General features: G+C 36.9%; 6 protein-coding genes and 1 non-coding gene across 11 annotated transcripts; 1 reads left to right on the forward strand and 6 right to left on the reverse strand.

The window, feature by feature from the left end:
• Positions 1-72: 72 nt before the first annotated feature.
• On the reverse strand, positions 73-1,344 carry ND-PDSW (NADH dehydrogenase (ubiquinone) PDSW subunit). The gene is made up of 4 exons (XM_011637530.3): positions 1,134-1,344; positions 930-1,065; positions 649-785; positions 73-346 (listed from the first exon to the last, which is right to left on the reverse strand). The coding sequence occupies exons 1-4, from the start codon at positions 1,213-1,215 to the stop codon at positions 222-224; spliced, it is 480 nt and encodes a 159-aa protein (XP_011635832.2). The 5' UTR covers positions 1,216-1,344; the 3' UTR covers positions 73-221.
• Positions 1,345-1,683: 339 nt separating this feature from the next.
• RpL3 (ribosomal protein L3) lies at positions 1,684-5,320 on the reverse strand. Its single transcript, XM_011637531.2, has 8 exons — positions 5,177-5,320; positions 4,616-4,808; positions 4,040-4,208; positions 3,340-3,475; positions 3,041-3,227; positions 2,513-2,715; positions 2,114-2,269; positions 1,684-1,930 (listed from the first exon to the last, which is right to left on the reverse strand). The coding sequence occupies exons 1-8, from the start codon at positions 5,177-5,179 to the stop codon at positions 1,733-1,735; spliced, it is 1,245 nt and encodes a 414-aa protein (XP_011635833.2). The 5' UTR covers positions 5,180-5,320; the 3' UTR covers positions 1,684-1,732.
• On the reverse strand, positions 4,878-4,953 carry LOC112552552 (small nucleolar RNA U43). The gene has a single exon (XR_003096673.2). It is a non-coding gene; the product is annotated as a small nucleolar RNA U43 (small nucleolar RNA).
• A 227-nt stretch (positions 5,321-5,547) lies between the features above and the next one.
• Positions 5,548-7,843, reverse strand: LOC105426354 (THAP domain-containing protein 2-like). The gene is made up of 5 exons (XM_011637532.3): positions 7,703-7,843; positions 7,029-7,407; positions 6,483-6,648; positions 6,258-6,351; positions 5,548-6,175 (listed from the first exon to the last, which is right to left on the reverse strand). Exons 2-5 carry the CDS (start codon positions 7,157-7,159, stop codon positions 5,904-5,906), a joined length of 663 nt encoding a protein of 220 aa, XP_011635834.1. The 5' UTR covers positions 7,160-7,407; positions 7,703-7,843; the 3' UTR covers positions 5,548-5,903.
• A 718-nt stretch (positions 7,844-8,561) lies between these two features.
• Positions 8,562-15,157, forward strand: nudE (Nuclear distribution protein nudE). Of its 3 annotated transcripts, none has more exons than XM_089080105.1 (9): positions 8,562-8,819; positions 9,071-9,275; positions 9,482-9,772; positions 9,844-9,980; positions 10,050-10,235; positions 10,633-10,757; positions 11,057-11,265; positions 11,548-11,615; positions 13,366-15,157. In XM_089080105.1, the coding sequence occupies exons 2-7, from the start codon at positions 9,190-9,192 to the stop codon at positions 11,222-11,224; spliced, it is 993 nt and encodes a 330-aa protein (XP_088936231.1). In that variant the 5' UTR covers positions 8,562-8,819; positions 9,071-9,189; the 3' UTR covers positions 11,225-11,265; positions 11,548-11,615; positions 13,366-15,157. The 3 variants fall into 3 exon arrangements, with proteins under 3 accessions (XP_088936231.1, XP_088936230.1, XP_011635838.1); XM_089080104.1 differs by having other exon boundaries at positions 8,562-8,763; XM_011637536.3 differs by lacking the exon at positions 11,057-11,265 and having other exon boundaries at positions 8,566-9,275.
• A 104-nt stretch (positions 15,158-15,261) lies between these two features.
• Positions 15,262-18,958, reverse strand: LOC105426358 (histone H3.3A). Of its 2 annotated transcripts, none has more exons than XM_011637538.3 (3): positions 18,798-18,958; positions 16,303-16,438; positions 15,262-16,181 (listed from the first exon to the last, which is right to left on the reverse strand). In XM_011637538.3, the coding sequence occupies exons 2-3, from the start codon at positions 16,428-16,430 to the stop codon at positions 15,899-15,901; spliced, it is 411 nt and encodes a 136-aa protein (XP_011635840.1). In that variant the 5' UTR covers positions 16,431-16,438; positions 18,798-18,958; the 3' UTR covers positions 15,262-15,898. The 2 variants fall into 2 exon arrangements, with proteins under 2 accessions (XP_011635840.1, XP_011635839.1); XM_011637537.3 differs by lacking the exon at positions 18,798-18,958 and adding an exon at positions 17,366-17,525.
• Positions 18,959-19,630: 672 nt separating this feature from the next.
• LOC105426359 (histone H3.3A) lies at positions 19,631-22,117 on the reverse strand. 2 transcript variants are annotated; one of them, XM_011637539.2, is made up of 3 exons: positions 21,962-22,117; positions 21,286-21,454; positions 19,631-21,036 (listed from the first exon to the last, which is right to left on the reverse strand). In XM_011637539.2, the coding sequence occupies exons 2-3, from the start codon at positions 21,411-21,413 to the stop codon at positions 20,754-20,756; spliced, it is 411 nt and encodes a 136-aa protein (XP_011635841.1). In that variant the 5' UTR covers positions 21,414-21,454; positions 21,962-22,117; the 3' UTR covers positions 19,631-20,753. The 2 variants fall into 2 exon arrangements, with proteins under 2 accessions (XP_011635841.1, XP_088936233.1); XM_089080107.1 differs by lacking the exon at positions 21,962-22,117 and adding an exon at positions 21,701-21,816.
• Positions 22,118-23,622: the final 1,505 nt, after the last annotated feature.

Genomic DNA, 23,622 nt, shown 5'->3' on the forward strand with positions numbered 1-23,622 from the left:
GCGCGCTCGTGATTTTATATCGTTATAAGATACGGATTGTTACAGAGATGCAAATGAGATGAGAGATTAAAATTCTGATAAATTTTTTTACTTTTATTATCCCGCCGTTTTCTTAATTCACAACACATCTGTACACGTTGCAAGCAAACCTGCGATTCACATCCATAATATTGTGAATGCGTTTGCCATTAAATTGTCATCTACGATGCCACTGTAAATTGCTACGCTTCAGTCGCTTGCCCTTTCATACCGGTACCTACTGGACCATGACGGCGTTCCCAGATCATACGATGTTTCTGTTTCATATATGCATTTTTTACATTCAAGCCTATTCCCATTTCACCATCTGTACGCACATTTGAAAGAACAAGTAAAAATGGTAATCCTTTATGTCAAGCTAAACTTGAATGTTATGTGATGAACTTTTATAATTTTCTGATTCTTCATTTAAGTTGAGTTTAATTGATAAATGATATAGTGGGATCTCCATAGATTCCTTTAGGTAATAAAATATAATTTTTTGATTCTGATTTTGATTCAATTAGATTAAAAATAAAACTTGATTTTGTAATGAAGCATTAAGATCTAAATTTGTTTTTAGTTTTAGAATCTCGATACTGTAACTTCTATCATAGATACATGACGTACATTTAATAAACCAAGCGACAGCTGCATCATCATAAGTCTTTTTCAACTCATCGCAGAAGTATCTATCCTTGCCATGATAGAAAATGCACTGTTCGAAACGATTTCTCAGAATTGTTAGAATTTCATCTTCTACTTGTCTGAAAAGGAAAAAAGAAGAATTAGAAGATCAAGAATAAATGGAAGCAATTGATGTGATTATTCTATGAATAATAGAGGATTTATTCTGTTGCTTCGCTTTTTTTTTTTTTTTTTTTTTAGTCTAATATAAAATTTTAATTTACTTGTCGCGTTCGAATTGACAATTTGCCTCGGTATAACAAACTATGTCGTCCGTATAACATTCGTCGATCGTCGGCACGCGACGATACTGTTGATGATACCACGGATATTTCTTTTGGTTCGGCACTACAATTTTCTCTGAAACGGGAAAGATGTTCGTTCAGTTGGGAACAACATAACCATGATTATGGATGATTAGATAATACCTCGGACGTAAGTTACCGGCGTATCCAACACGTAGAACATGGTGTTCATGAATTTGTATAATATATTATCCTTCTCCGCCATCGTCGCGAAAAAGATCAACAATAACAATTAATATCAACCTTATAAAATTGTTTCTTTATGCCAATCGCACGGTATAGATCACGTTGCCGCACGATGCACAGACAGATTAACTGAAAGACAGAATCCAGAGAGGGAGAAATAGGAATTTGATTGGCTGTGCAGTTTTGTTGCTGCCGAATTTGAATAAGAAAAACATTAATCTCAAAACATTTTAATTATTTCAATCATTTCAGTATTTTATTTTTATGCAAGTTCTTATCTTTATATCCAAAAATAAAATTGTGAATGAAACTAGAGACTAGAATGCACATAATCTTTTTCTTCTAATTTTAAAAATTGAATTAAAGATTACAGCTCTACATAAAACAATCTACATAACAGAGAATTAAAATGTTATTAAAATGTTTCAGACTTATATTCCCTCCGAGAGAGAATATGAATATATGACAAAATAAAGAGTCTAGCATATATGGTTTTTAAAAATTTATTTTTTTCTCATAAATCTTGCAATAGAATCTTATTGCGCTGGCTGGGCGGTCGGCAAGCCGACATTTCGCGCTTCTTCCTCGCGCAGACGGTCCTTCTTGAGTTGACCCATGAAGGAAGTCTTGTCAGCGACAGTTTGGAAGCGACCATGTCCGAATTTGGAACTGGTATCAATGAACTTGAGATTGATTTTCTCCAGCGCTGATCTCTTGGTATGCACCAACAAGGACTGCAAAACACGCGTCAATGTTACGTAACTTTGCTTTTAAACATCGATTAATTTAACATCAAATATCGAATCAGTCCTATCATTTGTAACTATCATTGTGATCAAAATTGTGCTGGGCTCTTTATGAATACATCATGGAAATGTAGGAACAATATATCATTGCTAGTTATTATTCATTCTTACCTTCCTGAGAGTAATCACGCGCTTCTTCGGACCCATGCAGCATCCCTTGATCATGATGAAGTCATTGTTTACTTCACCGTAATGCGGGAAGCCACCCATAGGCGTGATAGTCTTCTCAGTAAGATCGTACTCCGTTGAGGCGTTGTTTTTCACGATCTGTAAAAAGATATCATAAATAACAATTTCAATGAATAATTTTAAAGCATTCGTAACGTCCAATTTTTTGTAACTTGACTGGGAAACCTAAAGCACTAATAGAAAAGTTATGCGTTAGGTACTATGAGCAAGTAGTGTTCATTTCGCCTCTTTCGAAGTTGAAAATCAATCTTTTCCTCATGTCTTAAAAGATCGACTTAGGGAAGAGGCATTAGTTATCCCTCGAATCTAAAGCGATATTACCTTGCCATCCTTGGTGTGAATTCCCTGACCGATTCTGTAGATCTTCTTGTTCATCTCTGTGCGATGATGATATCCTTTCTGGCCAGCACGTGCGACAGTGAAGGACACGCGGCTGGGATGCCAAGCACCAATACAGGCAACCTTTCTCAGACCCTTGTGAGTCTTGCGTGGCAATTTCTTCGTGTGCCACCTGGATGTAACACCTGTAAGAAGCGAAAAAATGTCAATTCTTTAAAGTCACACGTGCTCCGCTAAATAAGGGCAAACAAATTCGATTCACAGTTAGTCTCTTTTTGGGGGACTTCAGTAGGAAGGCAGCATGGTATTATCCTCAAGATAATCAGATAAGTGCACGTCATGCTTTTTTCATCATACAGTCCAAAGTATTTTTCTATAAGCATGCTTTTCTGGATGTGTGCATGTACTGGTCGGGGGGGGGGGGGGGGGGGGGGGCAAAAAAGCGGCAATCTTGGGGCAATGGGAGGGCAAATAGCACACACAAACAAATTTATATGTGTAAAGACATACCTTTGTACCCTTTTCCCTTTGTAACTCCAATAACATCAATCATCTCGTCGGAAGCGAATACGTTACTAACGGGCACTGGTTTTTCCAGATGTTCGCGCGCCCATTGCACCTTATCCTCGATAGTACCACCGTTCAATTGAATCTCCATGATATGAGCCTTCTTCTGACGCTGCCTCAATAGTTTCATCTAGAAAATAAGATAAAACCAATTTATTCATTTCTCTACAGTTCTCTGTATTTCTCTAATCACTAATACCCCATTGTCGCTATTATTAATACTCCAGAATCGTTCTAATTACCTGAGTATGCGCGATAATGCGAACAACACTGCAGTACTTCTTGATTTTTTTGAGGTCTGCCTCGATGGATTTGCGGCCGAGGTCATCTTGCCATTTCTTCGATGCTTTCGTGAACGCCTTCTTCTTACTCTTGTACCTGTCGGAAAATCATTTGCAATGCCCGTCTGTGTACACGTCTCAGTACACCATCGGGGTATCTGTAACGTGCCAGTCTCATCGTGATGAGAGGAGACTGGACACATTTTTTAGACCAGCCATGTTTTAAAAGCCCAGCTTTAACGGCTATGTCCAAATTATCACTCTCATCGTACGAGCGGAGAGCTGATGCGATGGTTTTAATATTGTATATGTGAAATAATAGTATAATGATTCTTTAAAGAGAAGAACTGTACCAGGTATGGTTTATCTTAATGGTCACTGCCCAATGGGCTCCAAAAAGTTTATGGAATATACCTTGCTTCTATGCATTTTGTACAAGCAAAGCACAGTGTTTCTCTTCGACGCGGCAGTCTCGAGAATATACTACATTAAAGATAGCTCTCATACTGCAACCCAGACGGATCAACGCGTTTCCGAATTGATCAACGTCCAGGTTAGCACATCGTAGCTTATTTATAATTCCAATGAATTCAAAATGAAGTTACTCGTTCTTTGTTATAAGTTTAAATTATATGATTACATAAAAATGACTTCTACTAACCAATTCTTGTAGAAACGCCTGCGGCAATCCTCTGACAAGTGCTCAGCCCAGACAGTGGCAAGTGCTCGAAGTCCATGTGGCGTTTCAATATATCCGACAAGACCAACCACAATCATTGGTGGTGTCTCGAGGATAGTAACTGCTTCTACAATCTCCTTTTTATTCACCTCTGAAAACAAACAATTAATGTTTACAATGTGTATCTAAAATAAAATGCAAAAATTAATGTTTTAGAAGGAACTGTACTAGGCATGGTTTGTCTCAATGGTCACTGCCCAATGGGCTCCAACGAGTTTGTGGAATATACCTTGCTTCCATGCGTTCTGCATGAGCAGTGCACGGGGTTATTATTCGACATGGCAGCATTGAAAACATACTGCATTGACAGCAGCTCTCGCGCTGCAACCCAGGTGGATCAATGCATTTCTGCCTCGATCGACACCCAAGTTAACACGTCGCATTATTAATAAAATACTAAGTATCATATTATAAGGATGGTTGAAAACAATTTAGACCTCTAACGTCAATATTTTACTTAAAATTTTAATTAAATTTTTTCTTATATAAGTTACTCACTTGATCCCGGACGATCGGCTTCCCTCACAACGTGAGTCATACCAGCTTTGTAGCCGATGAAAGCCGTTAAGTGCACAGGCTTGCTGGGATCATCCTTCGGAAAAGCCTTTACCTTTCCGCGATGCCTCTGGGATCTCTTTTTTGGGTAGAAACCCATCGACCCGTGTCGAGGGGCGCTGAACTTCCTGTGCGACTGCAATGAGACGCGAAAATGTGAGACACGTGGCAAATACGCAAGACTAATTTTTTTTCGATTAAAAAAAAACTCAGACCGCCCTAGAGCGATATCGTCATTATTATTCAGACGAAAACCATAAACTTTATAATCTGATCATCACAGTGGAGTAATAAAAACCGTTGTGAGGCGTTACACGGAAGACCATGTGCACCATGATCACCTTCTCATTTTCATCGAAATACACTAACTGTATATTGATATAAGTTTCAATATTCGTTTAAAAGTCCAAATAGAATGTTCAAGAGTGTGATTTTGTAATTTTACAATCTAAATGTTTAAACAAATTGTAGATTTTGCTGGATTCTGAAACGCGCACAACTCACCATGATGCTGCTGACGAAGAAAATGGAGGATATGGGAAGCGCGATCTGTTTTTATACCTGACTACAGTGTCGCGAACTTTGAAAATTTGAACTCTATGGCTGCGTTCAGCGAAGAATGATTCTTCAATATGATTGGTTTATACATTTAGATCCATGAGGAACTAAGGGCAAACACCAATCATATCAAAGATTTTTATACGGTTGCAAAGCCGCTTTCTCTGCTGAACGCAGCTATGACATTTCTGGGGACTTTTAATCTTTCTTATAAACTTGAGAATTTTTGATGAGATGCGCACATGCGGCCATGCCAACTATTGTTCATAGATTCAACTTTTCGTATATCATATTCTAAAATTAACGACCACCTTGAGTTTGCTTCTAAATATATTTAAAATAATTTCAAATATAAATAAGGCGTCAAAATAATGTAATACATGTAAAATTCATAATAAATAGGTTTCTTCTTATATTGAAATATCAATCAAAGGCGGATAAAAACAAACGATGAATATTGCTTTGTGATTAGTTCGATATCTTAGGGCTCTGGCACTAAAAAAAACTTAGGCAGTAAAGAAATCAACGTTACGGATTTGCTACTGCTTATGTTACTGTCTTACTCAAATTCTCAACTGTAATTGGCTGATTCACTTACTGCTTAAGTTCTTTTATGTCACGGTTCTTAAAGTTGTACCAAAAACGATTTTAAGACATTTGGATTAATTTTACATTAATCTTCATCATCACTGATATAGTCTACTTCTAATTCACGTAGAATATCTTTCATAACTACAATTTTCTTATCTTTTTCCCTAACTTTTTGTTCCAATACTTTAATTCGTTTCTTCAAATCCTTAATTGTTATATGATTCATTTCTTTAATCATTTGTGCAGCCGGAGAATTCCATATTCTTTCAGGTGAAACTCTGGTTTCTTTTTCAACCATTTGTACTTTTCGCAATATTAAAGGTGAGGTGTTTGTTTCTTTATTACATATTAAATCTACAATGAAATTGTTATATCTATATTTTATGCACACAAATTTTAAAATAATCATTATTTAAAAATATAAAAAAAAACTTACTGTTATCATGAGAAAGTGTAGCTTCATTTTCTAATTTGATCCTATCTTTCATATGTAAATTGCAAATATTGTCGGCTATTGCTTTTTCAATTAACTATAATTATTCATCAAAATATTTTTTTAATTTTATAAAGACTTATTTTATGATATTACTTTAATTTAGTTTTTTATATTTAATTTTTATAATTATATATTTGATACATATATGTTATTATACATACTTACATATGGTATGGCGTTTTCTTTCAGTCTTACTTTTGTCATACATGCACGGTCTATAAATTTTTCTTCAAAATGAAGAGAACAAACAGTACTTGTCGAATATAGAATTTTGTCCTCAAGTTTAAGACTTTTTATCCACATATTCTTTTTAACAGGATCCGAAGGAAAGCTATAAGAAAAGAAATATAATAAGTATAAAAAGAAAAATATCTCGATACATAATAATAATTAATTATCTGTATATACAATTCAATAATAGAAACGATTATATCCGGCAACATTCAATATAATAAATTAATCTTATAACCACAATACATAAATCATAGAAATTGTAGGCTTCAATTTGATTATCAAACAATAAATTATTAGACAATATTATTTAATTGATGTCCATTTTTTAAGAATATCATTTTTAATTTTCGTTCATTTTTTTCTTTTTTAGTTTTAAAAATTAGAAAAAATAAAAAATAAATAATGATTTAAAATTTATTTATATTGATAAAAACATCAGAGTATCATAATGTTCCAGGTTATATGTAATGTACTCACTGGTGAAATGATATTCTTGGTGTGTCTTCCAACTCATCTTGTGATTCATTTTGTAATTTACTTTGAAATTCATTTATGCTCTTCTGTTTATACTTGCTTTTACAGCCAGGAACAATACAATATGCAGGCATTCTTCATAACAATATATTTTTTGTACTAAATAATATATAATTTTTTTGCTAGATTCTATGATTATTAATAACTTGTGTTTTATTTAATTTGAAATTATCTTTCTCTTGCATCATTTTATCATTTTTATTCTTTGATTTTTATTTTTTTATTACTTTTAATAGCATCAAATTCCTCCCTTTTCTTTTCCTTTTATTACTCTTGACTTATTTTCTTTTTCTTTAAATGATGAAATGATCTTGATCTGAATCTGAAATCAAGAAACATAGGCTAAGAATGACCCTAACTCAAAATAGATCCAATAAAGACTACAATAACAACTTCGATAAAAAATAAATCAAAAATATCAAATCAGCAATAAAGAGAGCAAAATCTCAAGTGGCATAAAAATGCAGACTAATAATTATGGAAGGACGAATCACATTCACTTTACATAATGGTCCAAGATTTTGGCATTTTAAGAAAAAGCAGCTTAATAAGATTTTTTAATATGATTGATTTATATAATTAGATCCAGTGAGGAAATAAGAACAAAACTCAATTACATTAAAACAGAGTTAGAATTTAGTTGCACATTTCAGGCCGATTTCATTGAAACCTATTGTTCCATTATTATTACGTGTCATTTAATAACGGACCACTGGAGCTCTATTCTTGACACATGAAAATTCTATAGTATACGTGACATATACTATAGGATTTTTGTTTTGCGATATATTTCAAGAATAGGGGCCTAGATGCGCATCGTTTGACGCTACAACTCATATTCTAAATCATTACATTAGAAATGCGATTACATTATTTTTTTTATGCACATGGTTATGCAAGTTTATTTGGACAGACCCTAAGGATATGCGTAAAATTTGATTGGATAATTTTTTGTGTACATGGTTATTCAACTATACCAGTTTTGTTTGGATAAGCCTTTAGAACCGATGTTCGTGGATGGATCCGATTACAAGTATTTTGTTTTTCTAAAGCCTTGTGCCCACGATAGAAATCGAAATCCAAGATTTCGGACTATTTCGGTCAATACGATTGATTTTAATCGAATCGATTTTTAACATTATGGACATAAGACACTTAGGTCTGATTGCGCCAACGTTACTTAGGCTTTTAGCGAGATTTAAATATGTGTCTTTATTTATTTAGAAAGAAAGATAAAGACAGGCACATATTCAAGTCTCGCTAAAAGCAAAATAATGTTGGTGCAACCGGACCTTAAGCGGCTGAGTAGCACTCGAATATGATTGGTTCTTACTTTCGGAGATCTAAACTGAGATTGGATTGGATTGGATTGGATGGACATTCTTTTGGATTCAAGAATACAATCCAATCATTATAAGGCACTCTTGTCGAGTTATCTTTTCTTCCTTAACACGATCATTGGCCGCGATCGGCGAGCCCGTGACGTGACGACGGGGTCGAATGCGCGTGCCCGACGTACGAGATATGAACATCGACATCCGTTGAAAGGTTCCTGTCTCACAACTATCCCTCTCTCCTTCTCCTGCCGTCAGTGCACCACCGATTTTTCTACGCGTCCGTCTGCCCGCCTGCCTGCACCTCCTCGCCTGCCCGTGCCAGTGTGACTCATAATAACACGGTAATGACATCAGGCGTCGCACGCGACTACGTCTCGCCGCGGAGTGATTGCCCAAGGTCCGTCCTCATCCACTAGACGTCGAGAGTGCATCCGCGAAGCATTCCCGATCGTCCTCTGTTCCCTATCGATCCCTTTTGATTCTGAAAACTCTCGCCGCAAATGGAATTTCGAGCGGGATGCGCTTTCGACGTGATCGAAATTAACGACTCGAATGCTGGGCGAGAATAAGAAAAATACGGACACCTAGATCCTTTTCGATTTGCGTTTCCTCCGTCCGGAAGATTTTGACACGCTTGCCTCCTTGCAGAATGTTGACGTGCAGCGCGTAAGACAGAGCAATTGTATCTGTGTAACATCTCTCGGATTACATTGGAAGATCGGAGGACAACAGGATTGCGCACAACCTTGTGGTCATCCGAAAGCGCAATGATGGATTTGGATCCGCCAGAATTTCTGTCCAAGGATGAGGAGATTCAATACTGGATGGATCTGGCAAATCAACTGCTTCAAAGGTGGATTATCCTCATATATCAAGCTTTGATGAAATATAATATTGCAATCTATCGGGACAAAATGATTTTTGATAAACAGTTGTCAGAATATCATAAGTAAAATAATGTTGAAGATATATAGAATTACAAAACAAATAAAATATGCTACGATAACTCTTCAAAGTGGAAAATAATTGAAATTAATACAGTACTTACTGATGTCACAGGAAAGATGATGTCGAACGGGAATTGGAAGAATTCCAGGAAAATTCACAGATGTTGGAGAAAGAATTGGAGACTTCTCTGGAACAAGCGGAAAAGACAAATAGGGAATTGAGACAAAGAAATACAAGACTTGCCACAGAAGTCGAACAATTGAGGACACGACTAGATCAACAGTCTGCAGATTGCGCCATGTTCCAGGGAAAGGCACAAGATTTACAGCAACAACATGAACATCTACTAAAATATATTAGGGAACTCGAACAAAAAAATGACGACTTAGAAAGAGCACACAGGTATATATATTTCCAATTGATGAATTAAAGATTGATAATTTGGCAGTTGATAAGAGATATTTTTTTTATAGAATAAATAGGGTCACAGAAGAGGAAATAGAAGCTAAGTTTAATTTAGCTATAGAAAAAAATGCTTTGCTTGAATCAGAATTGGATGAAAAAGAAGGCCTAAAAGTCATAGTGCAAAGATTAATGGATGAAGTTAGAGGTCAGTAATCTCCTTTTTTCTTTTGTTTCTTGACTTTAAAATGACGACTAATATTTCGCGATATTTCAGATTTAAAACAGGAAATACAAGTGCACGAAAGACATCATGCAGATAATAACAAGTCTGCTGAAAGAGTTCGCAATAGCATTGTCGATAGTAATAAGCTACAGGCCGAATTAGAATCAAATTCACCCGCTAGCCAAATAGTCCCACCAACCATACCTCCGAATAACACAACGACTTCGCCGATAAAAAGTAGGTCGCACAAAGCTTTTATTAGGATACAGTGTGTTTTTCGTATGCTGAGAAGACCATCACCAAAATTGATAAATGTGATGAATCATATAAACATCAAAAAGTGCTCGAATGGATAAGAAGATAAAAATATTGATAAACTTTAAAAAATAAATCTTTCATTTTGAAATATTTGACTACTTAACAATTTATGGACCTAAAAAAAAGAAAAAAAAACCAGTTTGCAGTATTCTCACTGATGTAATTAAATAAACATTCTTAGCAGCATTTTCTTTTTTTTTTTTTCGGCTTTTCCAAAATCTTTTTTTACATGATATTAAAATTTAATAAATCTAATAATGGATTTATAATTTTATTTGATCACAAATAAATTATATTAATTTTTATTTTTCGCTAGTTGGACATGGGATGGTAGGGGGTGTTATTGGAAACAACAATAACAACAACATGAGCCAACCATTACCACCCTGCACTAGAATACTGGCAATGAATATGATCGGTGATCTTATGCGAAAAGTCGGGGTAAGCATGTACAAAACTTTCTTTTTTTTTTTTACATTTGTAGTTTTCTAAGCTTGAGGCATGGCTTGTATGTTTTTTTCTATATCTACGCGTAACGTAAGTTACACCGTTTAGAGTTGCTGTATATGAATTTGATAGCACTGAGCAACTATTTTAAAGATCTCGTGTCGCAGTCAAGTCAATAGAATAATGATTATATGTGTACTACAACAGATGTAAATATTTTTATACACTGTAAACAAGTTGGACATGATTTGCACTTGGAACTTGGGAGTTAGTGTGACGTGGCGTTTTGGTAGCTTGACAGGTGGGTCTGTATGGGCTGTAGGAGAATAAAATGCACTTGTCCGAGCGGACAAATAACGAATACCACCTCGTCTACTCGCCTATCGGCGGCCCAGACTCGCGCGTCTACTCAGTGTATAAGGCAACAACCTAGACCGACCGCGTGCAGATCCTCATCGTGATTTCTCATCATTATATTATTTTGCATCTCCTTAAAGAGCAGGTCTCGATATTTTATTTTCTTCGCTTTTATTACAAACGCTTCTGACCACGTTCATCGTTCCTGTTTTATGCATCGCCGAACATCCTATTCCTGTGTTAAATTATGAAAACAATGACTCTACATGTTCCTAATATTTTTTTAATCTAACACGTGTCTGCCTTATTAACTCGACATTTATCGTAAACTTCAATGTCAATGTAACATCTGTCGTATTGTTTATTATAGCTAGGGTGTATCATAATGAAGTAGCACATTTTTTATTGTAATTATTCTGTTTCACAGGCGTTGGAGAACAAGCTGAACACGTGCAGAAACGCGTTTCGAGAAGATCAAGTTCGCGATCTCTACAGGTAACACACCAATCACCCTTTAATCACGTTAAATTGTGTTGTTGTACTCCTGTTTCGTTGTGCACCGTACTCACAAGAAAATATCATGTATCTTATGTCTTTTTCTTATTTTATAGTTAACATTAATTTCGAAAACATGTTCCCCTATAAGTCTCGAGATAATAGGATACATGATATATTCACTGATTCGATCGTACTTATTGTTAATATAGTATGTTGGTTGTGTTCCCATGTTGATTATGCTTGTTTAGGTCTTAGCGTCAAGACCTTCGGTTTATTTACATTTAAGGCTTTTTACGCAATATTATGTAGTACTGACTCTAGAATATTGCGATGTTTGATAGAGATAGACGACTGCCCTTGTCATATAGCAAATTATATTTTAATAAAATTTACGCTATTAAAAATTACGTCATTAGATTTGTCTTAATTTGCTCAGTCAAGATATAAAATTGCTTTTATAAAAAATCTATAGTTCGTCTGCTTATGCTTCTTAAAAACCATTGTTAAAAACTAATTGTACAAGTAATTAATGACAATGACAAAATATTTTTATTATTTATTTCCTAAACATGTTGTGCCATGTTATTATGAGCAACTATGTAATTATTCGATTGAAAACTATGCATAAATTTTATTTGATTAAACTTTTTAAAATTGAAAAATTATTTATGTGTACATTTATGTATATGCTTATCGCGAGATAAATATGTACAATAATTCTTCGCACTTATGTTGCATGCATGAAAGATCTTAATGCAAAATTAAGATAGATACAGCACTCTCGTAAGAATGTTTGAATTTGTACGTTATTCGTACAAATTCAAACATAAAGCAATTACAATTAAAATGTACATACATATATGATATTAGTTATATGTCGTTTAATTCTCTAGGTCAAAATTTGTATCATTCCTCGGAGATAGACACAAGTGTGTATTTTACACAATGCTTTCTTGCTAACTATTACTCAAGTCCTAATTCTCCAGAAATTCTTTATAAAGAACGGAGTGAGCCACCAATTACAAAATACATATTTTTGTACTAATTTAATATCTCAATTTCGCGCGCGTATAGAAAAAGATTCCTCCAAGTACAAAGCGTCCGAAAATTATGAAAAAACCTACGGTATGATAAGTTACATATTCTTAAATCTAGGGCTAGTATATGCGTGTACATAATGTATATAGAGATCCAAGCACTACGGCACAATGTGCAATTACATCGAGAAATTGCTTTGTTCTGTAAGATAAAACTGTGTGATGCTTCGAAGACTTTGAAACAGCGTTGATACGCATAAAGGATACTTTCTTTTTACTTCATTTTACTGCCATGTTGAGTCACGGTTAATGCCATTACGAGAGATTATTTATGGCTCAATTCATAAAGAAAGCAAAAATATTAAAAGTATCGTATATCGCACAGAATACGAAACAAATTTGCGAATCCCTTCTTGCATGAATAACCGTTATTATTTTTATTACATCCTTATATGCAATACGATAAGGATGTTATTAATATCGCATTTTCTCAATATGTATATTTATATATATTAACTTATATATAAATATATAAATTAATTTAAATATAATTTGCGTGTTTAGCGAATTTATGCATGGATGTCAAACCACTGAATGTTTAAATGTTCACTATGGTAAAATGACTCGTACACGCGGTATATTCCGTATATTCTTCATTTTTGAAGTATTAGGTAAGCTATAACAAAAGATTGTTGCATCTGTTCAATTAGAGCTAGACGACAAGTCCGAAGCCCAGCCTCAGGAAACAACAACCACATTCGATTGTAAGCGAACGTAACGGAAAAAAAAAGGATATAATGTCGCAGCGATCATATGTCCGCGCATCACGTTGCAATCCCGATGTTAATGTCAGTCGGAAACTCCCATAACGGTGAATTTCATTCAAGTCTCATTGAGTTAATCACAAAGAGTCCACGCAAAATCGGAAGGAATCGTCATTGCCGAGTTGCATGAAAAAATAAAATCACTGTTCAATTCTGTTTTTTCTTGGTATACAAAACAAAAAAAGAAGGTAATAAATATCCTCGCATATTTCCTCGGCGCGTATGTAATTTCCCAGTAGCGGTATTCCATTCTGCGTTAATGACGTTCGTCGCGATATCCCCTTAAAAAACATCGCGTAGAATAATTATAACGGCAAGTCGATGAGTCATCACTGTAATACCCAATTGTTCCAAGTATGAAATAATATGTCGAATGACATGGGCTGTAATTATTGCGATATTTTAATGATACTGTCAAATGTCGTTAACAGAGAATGTAACACTTCTACAAGTACCCCGTACTATGGAGTATTTCCCGCATTCTTTTTTCATCAATAGATAAAAGGTATATTTTGTCATGAGAGAAGAAAATTTTCATTGCGTAAACTTGTCGTTAATAATAAGTGAAGACAAAAAATATATATATATATATTCTAATGACTTCAAATCAATATCTCTCTCTAACGTTCAGATCTATTATACGCTACATTATTATATATGAATCTATATGATCGCCACGCGCAATAACGTGTAACTGTGTAAACGTGATAAATTAATTTTCGTGTAAATATAACACAAAATAATGAGATAAAAGTAACAAAGTATCGTTATACTTATATATCCAAATATTTATATATCTTAATCAGGTACTCTTTTTTTTTTCTTTGCCTTAATTGCGTCGAGACATTTAATAGCTTCCTTCTCCGACATCGTGCGACATTACAAAAGTTACTTAAAAAAAAAATGTTTGTAAATATGCGCATACAAGTGGAGGACTTGAGGCAATAGAATATTAAGTCACGCGAGAATCTTAGTTCGTAGTCTTTTATGAAATCGATGGCCTCGATAGAGTCTTGCATTCTCATTAGAGATGATAATAGGCACAAATATTGCGAAGTAAAATGATAATTTACTTGTATGATTGGTAGAATTTTTTTTAAATCGTTCTTTCATTTAACTTATGATGTGTAGCTTATATTGTTGCCTCGAGCGCTCCGTGCGTGTTAAATACGAATAGTAGTGATGGAATATCGTTATTTATTAAAAACGAAATATATTTGTGACGTATGTAGGTAATTACACAAGTAATAAATAATTTATGAACTTGATAATTAACGCGTAGTTGTATAATTTATAACTATATTTACCACTGTCTATAAATAATTAGTGCAGATACTTTGTAAAAATGTGTACTTTTTAGCGCTTCAAACGTATTTCTACATATATGTAATTCTTCTATTTTTTTAAATATTCCATAAAAAATAAAATTCCTTTATCGGAAAAGTAATTATTTTTTTGCGACGAACGATTGGATGGATTCCAATAATTATGTGTATATATTATAACAAAGGCTAGCAATATGTGACTGCGCCGATTTACATCTAAAGTTTAATTCTTTAAACTGCAAAAAGAGTTATTGGCAAGATATAAAATTGTTATCCTGAATAGAAAATCACAATCGAATTGTATCAATATGAGAATGTGAATTTCATTCAATAAAATCCTATTCATTCATGGATGTATACCTTTGATTATTACATAAATTGTACATCAGGCTTCCAATATAGGCAGCATGGCCGAAATGGCGGACAACGCTAAGGTAAAAGTCGTGCTAGATTTAGATTTATTTACGAAATGCGTTTATTTTTACACAAATTTTTACACAATGCGTAGGTGTTCAAAATGATTCATGTAACTTGAGTACAATCAGAGATCTAATATGTTAAGCACTACATCGAGTCACTATGAGAATGTCCTTATCTCTAATGCACACTTTTTTTTTTCATTTTCTTTTTTTGTCGAATATTAATGATATAATGACGTTGTTATGAGTAACATTAATGACGATACGAAGGTAAATGGTGAGAAAAGAAACCACAAACGAACGCTTGATCCTGAAATCATCTCGTACGCGCAAAACTTGAAAGCAAATAAAAAAAATTGTGTAAATCCACCCGGTACACGTAAACTAAACTAAAAAGCATGATAAACAATCGTCAAAGTTGGGAAGGGGAAAAAGAGAAGAGACGAAATGAAAATACTTCTGTGCAACTCGTAATTGCCAAGTCAAATTGAATTGTGTCGAAAATGAGAATCACCGGATGGATGCTGTGGCGTGTGTCTCTATATGAAAACGTAATATGTAAACCTTGGAATGAAAGTACTTCATCCACGACGATTTCGAACGATAATTAATAATAATAATTAATAATAATAATGGTCGCAGTGAACGGTATGTATGCGAATTACATAGCGTCTCTTAAGCACGCTCGCCGCGGATTCGCCGGGCCAGCTGGATGTCTTTAGGCATGATCGTTACGCGCTTCGCGTGGATCGCGCACAGATTAGTGTCCTCGAAGAGACCGACGAGGTATGCTTCAGACGCTTCCTGGAGGGCGCCTATAGCTGCGCTTTGAAAACGCAGATCGGTCTTGAAATCCTGCGCGATTTCACGCACCAGTCGCTGGAAAGGCAGCTTCCTGATCAGTAACTCCGTTGACTTCTGGTATCTTCGGATTTCTCGAAGAGCCACAGTACCGGGTCTGTCATGCAGAAATCACAGAGACGTTATAATCTTCAACCTTAACATTCGAGGAACATCGTCTATTTTTTTTTTATTTTGCGAAAAGTGTATTTTTTTCCTCTTTTCTTTTTGAATTTTACCTATAACGATGCGGTTTCTTCACACCGCCGGTGGACGGCGCGCTCTTCCTGGCCGCTTTTGTCGCGAGCTGCTTCCGAGGCGCTTTACCTCCCGTTGATTTACGGGCTGTTTGCTTAGTACGCGCCATGATTCAACCTATGTGACATTTTCAATTGTAAATATTATTCTTCAAGTAACGGAATTTCTATTACAAAGAAATTTCGAGGGAATCCCGAGAAATTTTCTGAACGACCGTATTCGCTTTCATCTATTTTTCCTGCCGCTATTAAATTTAATTTATTAATTGCAGAGAATTAGAAATGTATCGGAATCATCAATCAATTTTCCAATCGATAATCGACAACGCGACGATGCCCATAGCGATGCTAAGCGATGCTCAGAGAGAATCTTGAAAATGGGAAAAGTATACAATGGGAGGAGGAAGGGGATGGTAATAGTAATGGAGGTGGTGGTGACGGTAGTGGTGGATGTAATATGGTGGGGATGCAATTCGTTGCTGTACTACGTACGCGCGGAGGGGCCGCGTATCGAGAAACGCCGCGCGTTGCGCAATGAACGAACTTTCGTTCCTAAGTGAAGGCGGGAGAGAGAGAGAGAGAGAGAGAGAGAGAGAGAGAGAGAGAGATACAAAGAGAGGGGGAGGTGCCGTGCGAGAAAGAGAACGAGAGGAAGAGACGGAGCGAAGAGGAAAAAAAACCGCGCGCTGTCAGCCAAGGAATTCACGTTCGCGGAGGGCAGCGTCGCTTAGAGATCTGGACCCCCGGGTGTCCAGACGATCGACGACGACGCTCCCGCAGAAAAATCGGCTTGGTCAACAACGCGCGCTCGAGAGAAACCGGGACGCCGCTCGACGTCGCGGTCCCGCAACCGCGATCGTCGCTCAAGCAAAATGGTGGCGAGCGAAACCCGCGGTGGCGTGAAAACTCAGCGATGGACTTTTCCTAAATAATTCCTCCGGTCCTAATTCTTCAAGGATCCCGATCATTTTTGCGCGCGCGCCCGCGCGCGCAGGCAAAAGTGACCACTCGGGTGATTTCACCGCGCGGATTCGGTCTTACCTACCTGAGAGCGGGTTTATCGGGCACGAGCGGGGACGCGAAGCGAACTAGATACACTATCCGTTTCCTCGCACACTCCGATGGCAGTGGACGCTCTCCCGAGTCCACGGCTCTCTCGCGCGTCCCTACCTCCCCTCGCTACGCCCCTGCCCGACTCCTCGACCCGTCTCGCGTCCCCGTCCCGACCCGTCTCGCCCCGCGCCGCACCGCCGCGGGAAATTAAATCGCGCGAGAGGCACGTAGAGCCCGCGGTGTGCCGCCGGCCAATCCGGCGGCGGGCTGTCGGCCGGCCGGCGCGCCTTATTGGTCGCCGGTGCATCGAGTGCGGCGCGAGTGCCCTGTCAATTGCTCGAAATCGTACTACGATACGCTCTCCCGAGCGCGTAGGAAGCCGACCCCGCCGCCGCCCTTCGCCGTGTCGTCGTCGCCGCCCCCTCCGTCCCACCCTCCGCTACGCTCAGTCGCTCAAACCGATGATTCTCCGAACTCGTGCACTCCTCTCTCGTGCGCACGGAAGAACGCGGACAATGTCGCATCGCCGTACAGAAACGGCAGCTCTGTCATCTCGCGGCGGCGGCGGAGGGGGCGCGGGCGGAAGAACGAGAAGTCGGGAGAGGGGGTGGCGAGTTCGATGGATCGATGGACGCGTCGCGGAAATCTAATGAATTTTCAGGGTGCAAATGCCGTGTCGCGCCATGAGAGCGACGATTTCCCGACGGGCACGAGCGAGAGATCAATATGACATGTAGAGCCGAGCGAATAGATGAGACCGCGAGCGTACTACTTCCGTTTCTCCTTTTTCGCTAGCGCAATCGCCGTATCGTACATTCGCTCCTGTATGTCCGCTTTGTTCGGACGAAGCTAAGCTTCCTTTGGTGCTTGTCCTCCCTCCCCCCCCTCCCGCGCGTATGTGAAAAAAATCTGATACGCACATTCGCATAAAATAAATAAGGTACGTGCGCGCGCGCGCACGCGCACACAGCGATCGACCGCTCAAATTGAGAGCCATCGGCCGCACACTTAGCGCTATAAATGTAGGATGTGACCGTGGGTCCAGGAGGGCAAGAGATGGGCGAAGAAGAGTGGGGGCGGGGGGGAAGTGAGACGAAAGCTTTGTCTCTGCGAACGCGCGACCCCGGCGTTCGGCGACCGCCACGCGTTTAATCTGGATTTTAATGAATTTGGCGTTAATCTGGATTGCCAGGAAGGAAAAAGCATTATTTCTTATATATATGAAAAGAGCCGGGAAATGCGAGCCTGCCGTTTTTGCCCGCGCCTCGGTATGGCCTCACCATTTTCTTTGGTCTCGCGTGTACAAGAGGATGAAAAAAAATCGAACGCGCGCGTCGCGGTTACTCCGCGCGTATTCGCGACGGGATTCCTCGCGCGAAATAGTCCCCGCATCTTTTCTCTCTCTCCCGATGAATAATACTCACAGTCTAATTATCGCTCGTCCGGTCGATTAGCTGTCGTTAGATCAAGAGCTGCCTCTGCAAACGTTGTGACACGAAGAAAGGAAAAAGAGAGAGATAGAGAAGAAGGGAAAACTCGTGTCGAGAAGCAATGACGCGACGTCACTGTTAGTATTTACATGAAGAGAAAGGTGGCCGTTACCGCGATATAATAGCGCGGCCGGCTGTGACGTAGGGCAGGACTATTTCGCGCCGCGTATATCGACCCGCGAAATCGTGAGAGATCGATGTCCGGCCTATAGCCAAGCTGAAAGAGAAAGAAAAAAAAGGAAGAAGAAAGAGAGAGAATCCCGCGTGAGTGAGTGAGCGCGCGCACGTACATACATATGCACGCACTCGGTCTCGCGCTAGATTTTCGCTCGCTGTGTGGAATGCGATGCATATAGAGCACTGTGCCGCATGTGGCACGCATTGTCGTCCTCATCGCCTCGCGGACGTTCGCGCGAATCGATAGCAACGTGCAGCTCAGTGCAAATGTTCGCACAGGCGCGAGCGATCGTACGCGGTTCTAGAGCCCGGAAATAGCGATTATACACTATGATACATATTCGGAATTTTTTATTATCGTTAAGTGCCTCTAAGAATGGCTTATAAGCCTTCTGATTGTGGCTGTGTCATTTTTAGAGGTGCTTTTTTCTTATCAATAAAAGAAAATTAAAAATATGATCTCTATTCATATTTATACGTGTATTAAAAATTATAAGTAGATATAGAATACACACACACACACACACACGTGCGTGTGCGAGATGCATATATATATAAAATATATCACGAAAAGAAAATACAAGGTACAATTTCATTACATCTATTAGAAAATGTATTTTGCAACGATAATGTTACAATTACATATCTTGTATAAGGATAGTATAGTTACGATACTTATAATCTACAATTGCAAACTCAAGAAGAGGGCTGCACTCGAAACAAAAAGTTCTCGAGTAACTAATAAACAGCATCGATTTGTAACGAAATAAATGTTAAAATAAATCGCATTTTTTGTACTCTAATCAAGTGTATAGTCTGATATATAAATCTCTGCGAATAAAATATAGTCTTGTAAAATACCAGCTGCAGACCTCTTGTCGCGCTTTCAGTAACGTATTATTGATGTGTATTTATATGTTTATTAATGAATTTCTTAGGGTTACATAAAACACTTACTTATTTTTCCTAAGCTTACATATACTTACATATACATACATACACATATATACATATATATATATATATATATATATATATATATATATATAAATGTACGTATATATATCAACTACAGACAAATTTTTAAAATTCTAATGTGTGAGGACTAAATGCAAATCGAACTATATGTGGCGTAGTATTATCAATAAACAACTAATAAACTACTTGTTTCTGCCCTATAACTTCTTGACATGTAGATATATCCCTTTATATGAAAGTACATATTGTTAATGTATCAGTAATAAAAATTTTTGTACGTAAAGAATTACATTTGAATGAAAGTTGCCAGCCCCCATAAAGCAAGATGATTAATGTTCTAGAGTAAATCATTAATATCTTGTACTCTATAAAAAGAAAAAATACACACGAGATCTATATAAAATATTGTTGCATGTTATTATTTTTGCTAGATACCCAAACATAAAAATCTAATAATAATTTTGACTTCTCTTTGATTACAAACAAATATATTATCACTTTCTTTAATCTTTAGATCCTCCTCATTGTATGAATCATGATTATATTTCATCGAATTATAAAGTCTAAGACTCACTTATTCTTCGTGTCTTTCTGATGCTTCTATTACAGTGGTTGGCAGTGTGTTAACTATGATAAACATACACGGAAGAGAGTCAAAAAGTTTTTAGATCGTTCAGAAACATACAATGTCCAAATGATAATAAAGTGAGAATGCTTCGCGTAATCGCGAATGATTTAAGCGCGTTCACCGCGAATTCGTCGCGCGAGCTGTATATCTTTTGGCATGATCGTGACACGTTTGGCGTGAATGGCGCACAAATTCGTGTCTTCGAACAGGCCGACCAGATACGCTTCCGACGCTTCTTGCAGAGCTCCGATTGCAGCGCTTTGAAAACGCAGATCGGTCTTGAAATCCTGAGCGATTTCACGAACCAGACGTTGGAAAGGTAATTTCCTGATGAGCAACTCCGTTGACTTTTGATATCTTCGGATTTCTCTCAGAGCTACAGTACCAGGCCTGAAAAAAATACCGATTTATAATTAAAAAATTTCACAAAAAAGAACCGTTAATATATTTTTATTTAAATAATATACAATCTTGTTCAATATCACTGTCATGCAAAATATTCATTATCCAATTTTTTCATTTAAATTATTTCATTTTAATTATTATTATATTATAAATTATTAGATTTTAAATTATTCTCAAACAATTTATCTATCAAAAACATTTGTGACTTGCATAAATATATTTAATATGTAATACCTGTAACGGTGAGGTTTCTTGACGCCTCCAGTGGACGGCGCGCTTTTACGCGCCGCTTTGGTGGCGAGTTGCTTCCTGGGTGCTTTTCCACCCGTTGATTTACGAGCCGTCTGCTTAGTACGTGCCATGAGTGCGAATACGCTTTAGCTGCGTTTATAACTTTCGTATCCTAGCGAACACATTCATCAATTAGTTGATTGCTTCAAGAAAGAGCCAGACTACAATAAGGCTCCCTACTCTTCGCCCCTCGTTAACGACACTGATTAAGATAGTAAGACAAGAAAGGGGAAAATTTGAAAAAAAAAAAAAAAAAAAAAAAAAGAATTGGCGAATATCGCGAATTGAGAATACAATATGACGAAATCACGCGTATCGCTTAAATTCCGTCACAAAGATAAAAGATTACGACGCGTACGTCCGGTGAATGCACGGCGACATCAATTTCCCTCCAAAAGTGAACAGACACAATAAACAAGATGGCGGCAAGACCGATGCACTTTTCCGAAGCGTGTGAAACTGACCCGAGTCACGCGCGTGTTGGGAAAAACGTGCTACGCGTTTCTCCTCCTCAACGAGATGTTCCTCGTAGTTTTTTCACAGTTTTTCACGCAAAAAAAGACTCCACAGAGATCACATTTAACAAGCAATCGCAATTATATTTGCGAGATATACTCACCTGATTATTCCTGCTTTAATGCAACGACGCCTTTCACGAATCACCTCGATCGAGTATGAACCGCACGACTGACGCAAACGTACAGAAACAACACAGTATCGTTAAGTACTGCATAGCAAGTGAACAAAAGCCGCGTATTCATGACGCAATAAAATTGAGCTACGTGATTGGTTAATGCCTCAAAGTAGGATTCAGCGTTTATTATGCGATGACCAATGGCATATTAAGATTTAAGTTGTGAAAAAATTAGTTCCGGTTTACAATAGGTGATTTAAGCCTTAAAATCTCATTGTAGACGTCGCTTTATGCGTCGATTTTAGACATTCTGCTCATTGGGTTGTATGCTCTGTTAATAATTCGCTCGCGTTATCTCTACCTTATCTGTAGTGTGAACTCTACTTCACTTTTCAATCCGTGAAAACCTACGTGCCATCATACGTATTTTGTAATAATAAGGAAGTAATCCCTGTTATTAATATTTAATAAAAATAAATTAATTAATAAAACGAATTGTATAGCTTACAACTTTATTTTTCTTATCCCCTCTCGCCTTTTTATGCCTTTTCATAAAAGTTCCATTGAAAAAAAATATTTTCTTATCACTTTTACCGTGTATCACCTTTGTTCACGTGGTAGAATTTCATCTACGAAATTATTATTTTAACGTATTAACAAAAAATAACGATAAATACTAGATATAACCGAAAATATGTTAATAAAGTATTTCGTAGAAAGAATCGAATTCCTTCGGTAGTACATCGGCGTTCACATAAAAATGAAAAAGATATGAAAATTTACTTTAAATTTCTTTTTTCTGCTTCCACTTTTTGATTGCGGAATTCCTGGACTTCTAGGGACTGACAAAATATAATGGAATCCAACAGAATCCGATAGAGACTGAGATCACGATATCTTTAAAATTTTCAAATGTGTTGCAATCTGACAAAAATCTAAGAGCGGAAGGTCTATTCTATTCCGTTGTTCGCACAAGATTGTCGAGCAGAACACTTCCTTTTTTGATTAAAAGCTATTTAGTATTGAACGTAAAATTCATTCGTCGTAAAATGTGTTCAGTAAATATATTTCCTTGAAGGAATTGACTGTACCGACAGAATGCAATGTTTTTCATACTAATTTTTTTATATATATTATTTTTATAGATTCAAAAATCCTTTTCTACAATTAAAGTTTATGCATTAATATGTGTCTACATGAAATTCTTGTCAAGAACAAAAAAAATTTTTTTTTACTTTAGATCTTTTTTATCATTTGCTATTTTAATGACATCAAAAGTTATCAACTCGTGTCAATTTGCTTCATATAAAAATTTTGCAACCTATACTTAAAATTGATATCGTCAGACGTAGATTACATAAAGAAACATTCTTAAAATTAGATTTAGATAGGCACCTGATATAAAAAATACAAAAATTTGTTTATACGTGCGTGATAAGAATTTCGTTAAGTGGGAAATTAATCGATTTCAAATTTGATTATCGATTTATTAAGAAAAAGAAGGGAATTTAAGTATAGCTTTGAGTGAGTTCCGTTGCAAGTTTGTATGTTAACAACATGTGATTCGCGATATAAGCATTTGCTTTGAATTTATGTATTAAATTATTATTCGACACTAAGACCTTGTCCGATTAATGTCATCTATA

Source organism: Pogonomyrmex barbatus, unplaced genomic scaffold (genome assembly GCF_055798465.1).
Source record: "Pogonomyrmex barbatus isolate J1 unplaced genomic scaffold, ASM5579846v1 scaffold3, whole genome shotgun sequence".
In the NCBI taxonomy this organism is placed as follows: domain Eukaryota; kingdom Metazoa; phylum Arthropoda; class Insecta; order Hymenoptera; family Formicidae; genus Pogonomyrmex; species Pogonomyrmex barbatus.

Excerpts from the sequence above, each read along its gene's own strand:
- ND-PDSW (XM_011637530.3), bottom strand. The coding sequence starts at position 1,215 with ATGGCGGAGAAGGATAATATATTATACAAATTCATGAACACCATGTTC. Across the intron at positions 1,066-1,133 it reads GCCGGTAACTTACGTCCGAG|AGAAAATTGTAGTGCCGAAC; the intron begins GTATTATCTAAT and ends TTCCCGTTTCAG. Across the intron at positions 347-648 it reads TGTCGCTTGGTTTATTAAAT|ATGGTGAAATGGGAATAGGC; the intron begins GTACGTCATGTA and ends ATGTGCGTACAG.
- RpL3 (XM_011637531.2), bottom strand. Across the intron at positions 3,476-4,039 it reads AGGCGTTTCTACAAGAATTG|GTACAAGAGTAAGAAGAAGG; the intron begins GTTAGTAGAAGT and ends ATTTTCCGACAG. Across the intron at positions 2,270-2,512 it reads TTCACACCAAGGATGGCAAG|ATCGTGAAAAACAACGCCTC; the intron begins GTAATATCGCTT and ends ATCTTTTTACAG.
- LOC105426354 (XM_011637532.3), bottom strand. The coding sequence starts at position 7,159 with ATGCCTGCATATTGTATTGTTCCTGGCTGTAAAAGCAAGTATAAACAG. Across the intron at positions 6,649-7,028 it reads CCAAGAATATCATTTCACCA|CTTTCCTTCGGATCCTGTTA; the intron begins GTGAGTACATTA and ends CTTTTCTTATAG. Across the intron at positions 6,352-6,482 it reads AAGAAAACGCCATACCATAT|TTAATTGAAAAAGCAATAGC; the intron begins GTAAGTATGTAT and ends GAATAATTATAG.
- nudE (XM_089080105.1), top strand. The coding sequence starts at position 9,190 with ATGATGGATTTGGATCCGCCAGAATTTCTGTCCAAGGATGAGGAGATT. Across the intron at positions 10,236-10,632 it reads AACGACTTCGCCGATAAAAA|TTGGACATGGGATGGTAGGG; the intron begins GTAGGTCGCACA and ends ATTTTTCGCTAG. Across the intron at positions 10,758-11,056 it reads ATCTTATGCGAAAAGTCGGG|CTTGACAGGTGGGTCTGTAT; the intron begins GTAAGCATGTAC and ends GCGTTTTGGTAG.
- LOC105426358 (XM_011637538.3), bottom strand. The coding sequence starts at position 16,430 with ATGGCGCGTACTAAGCAAACAGCCCGTAAATCAACGGGAGGTAAAGCG. Across the intron at positions 16,182-16,302 it reads AAGAAACCGCATCGTTATAG|ACCCGGTACTGTGGCTCTTC; the intron begins GTAAAATTCAAA and ends TCTGCATGACAG.
- LOC105426359 (XM_011637539.2), bottom strand. The coding sequence starts at position 21,413 with ATGGCACGTACTAAGCAGACGGCTCGTAAATCAACGGGTGGAAAAGCA. Across the intron at positions 21,037-21,285 it reads AAGAAACCTCACCGTTACAG|GCCTGGTACTGTAGCTCTGA; the intron begins GTATTACATATT and ends TATTTTTTTCAG.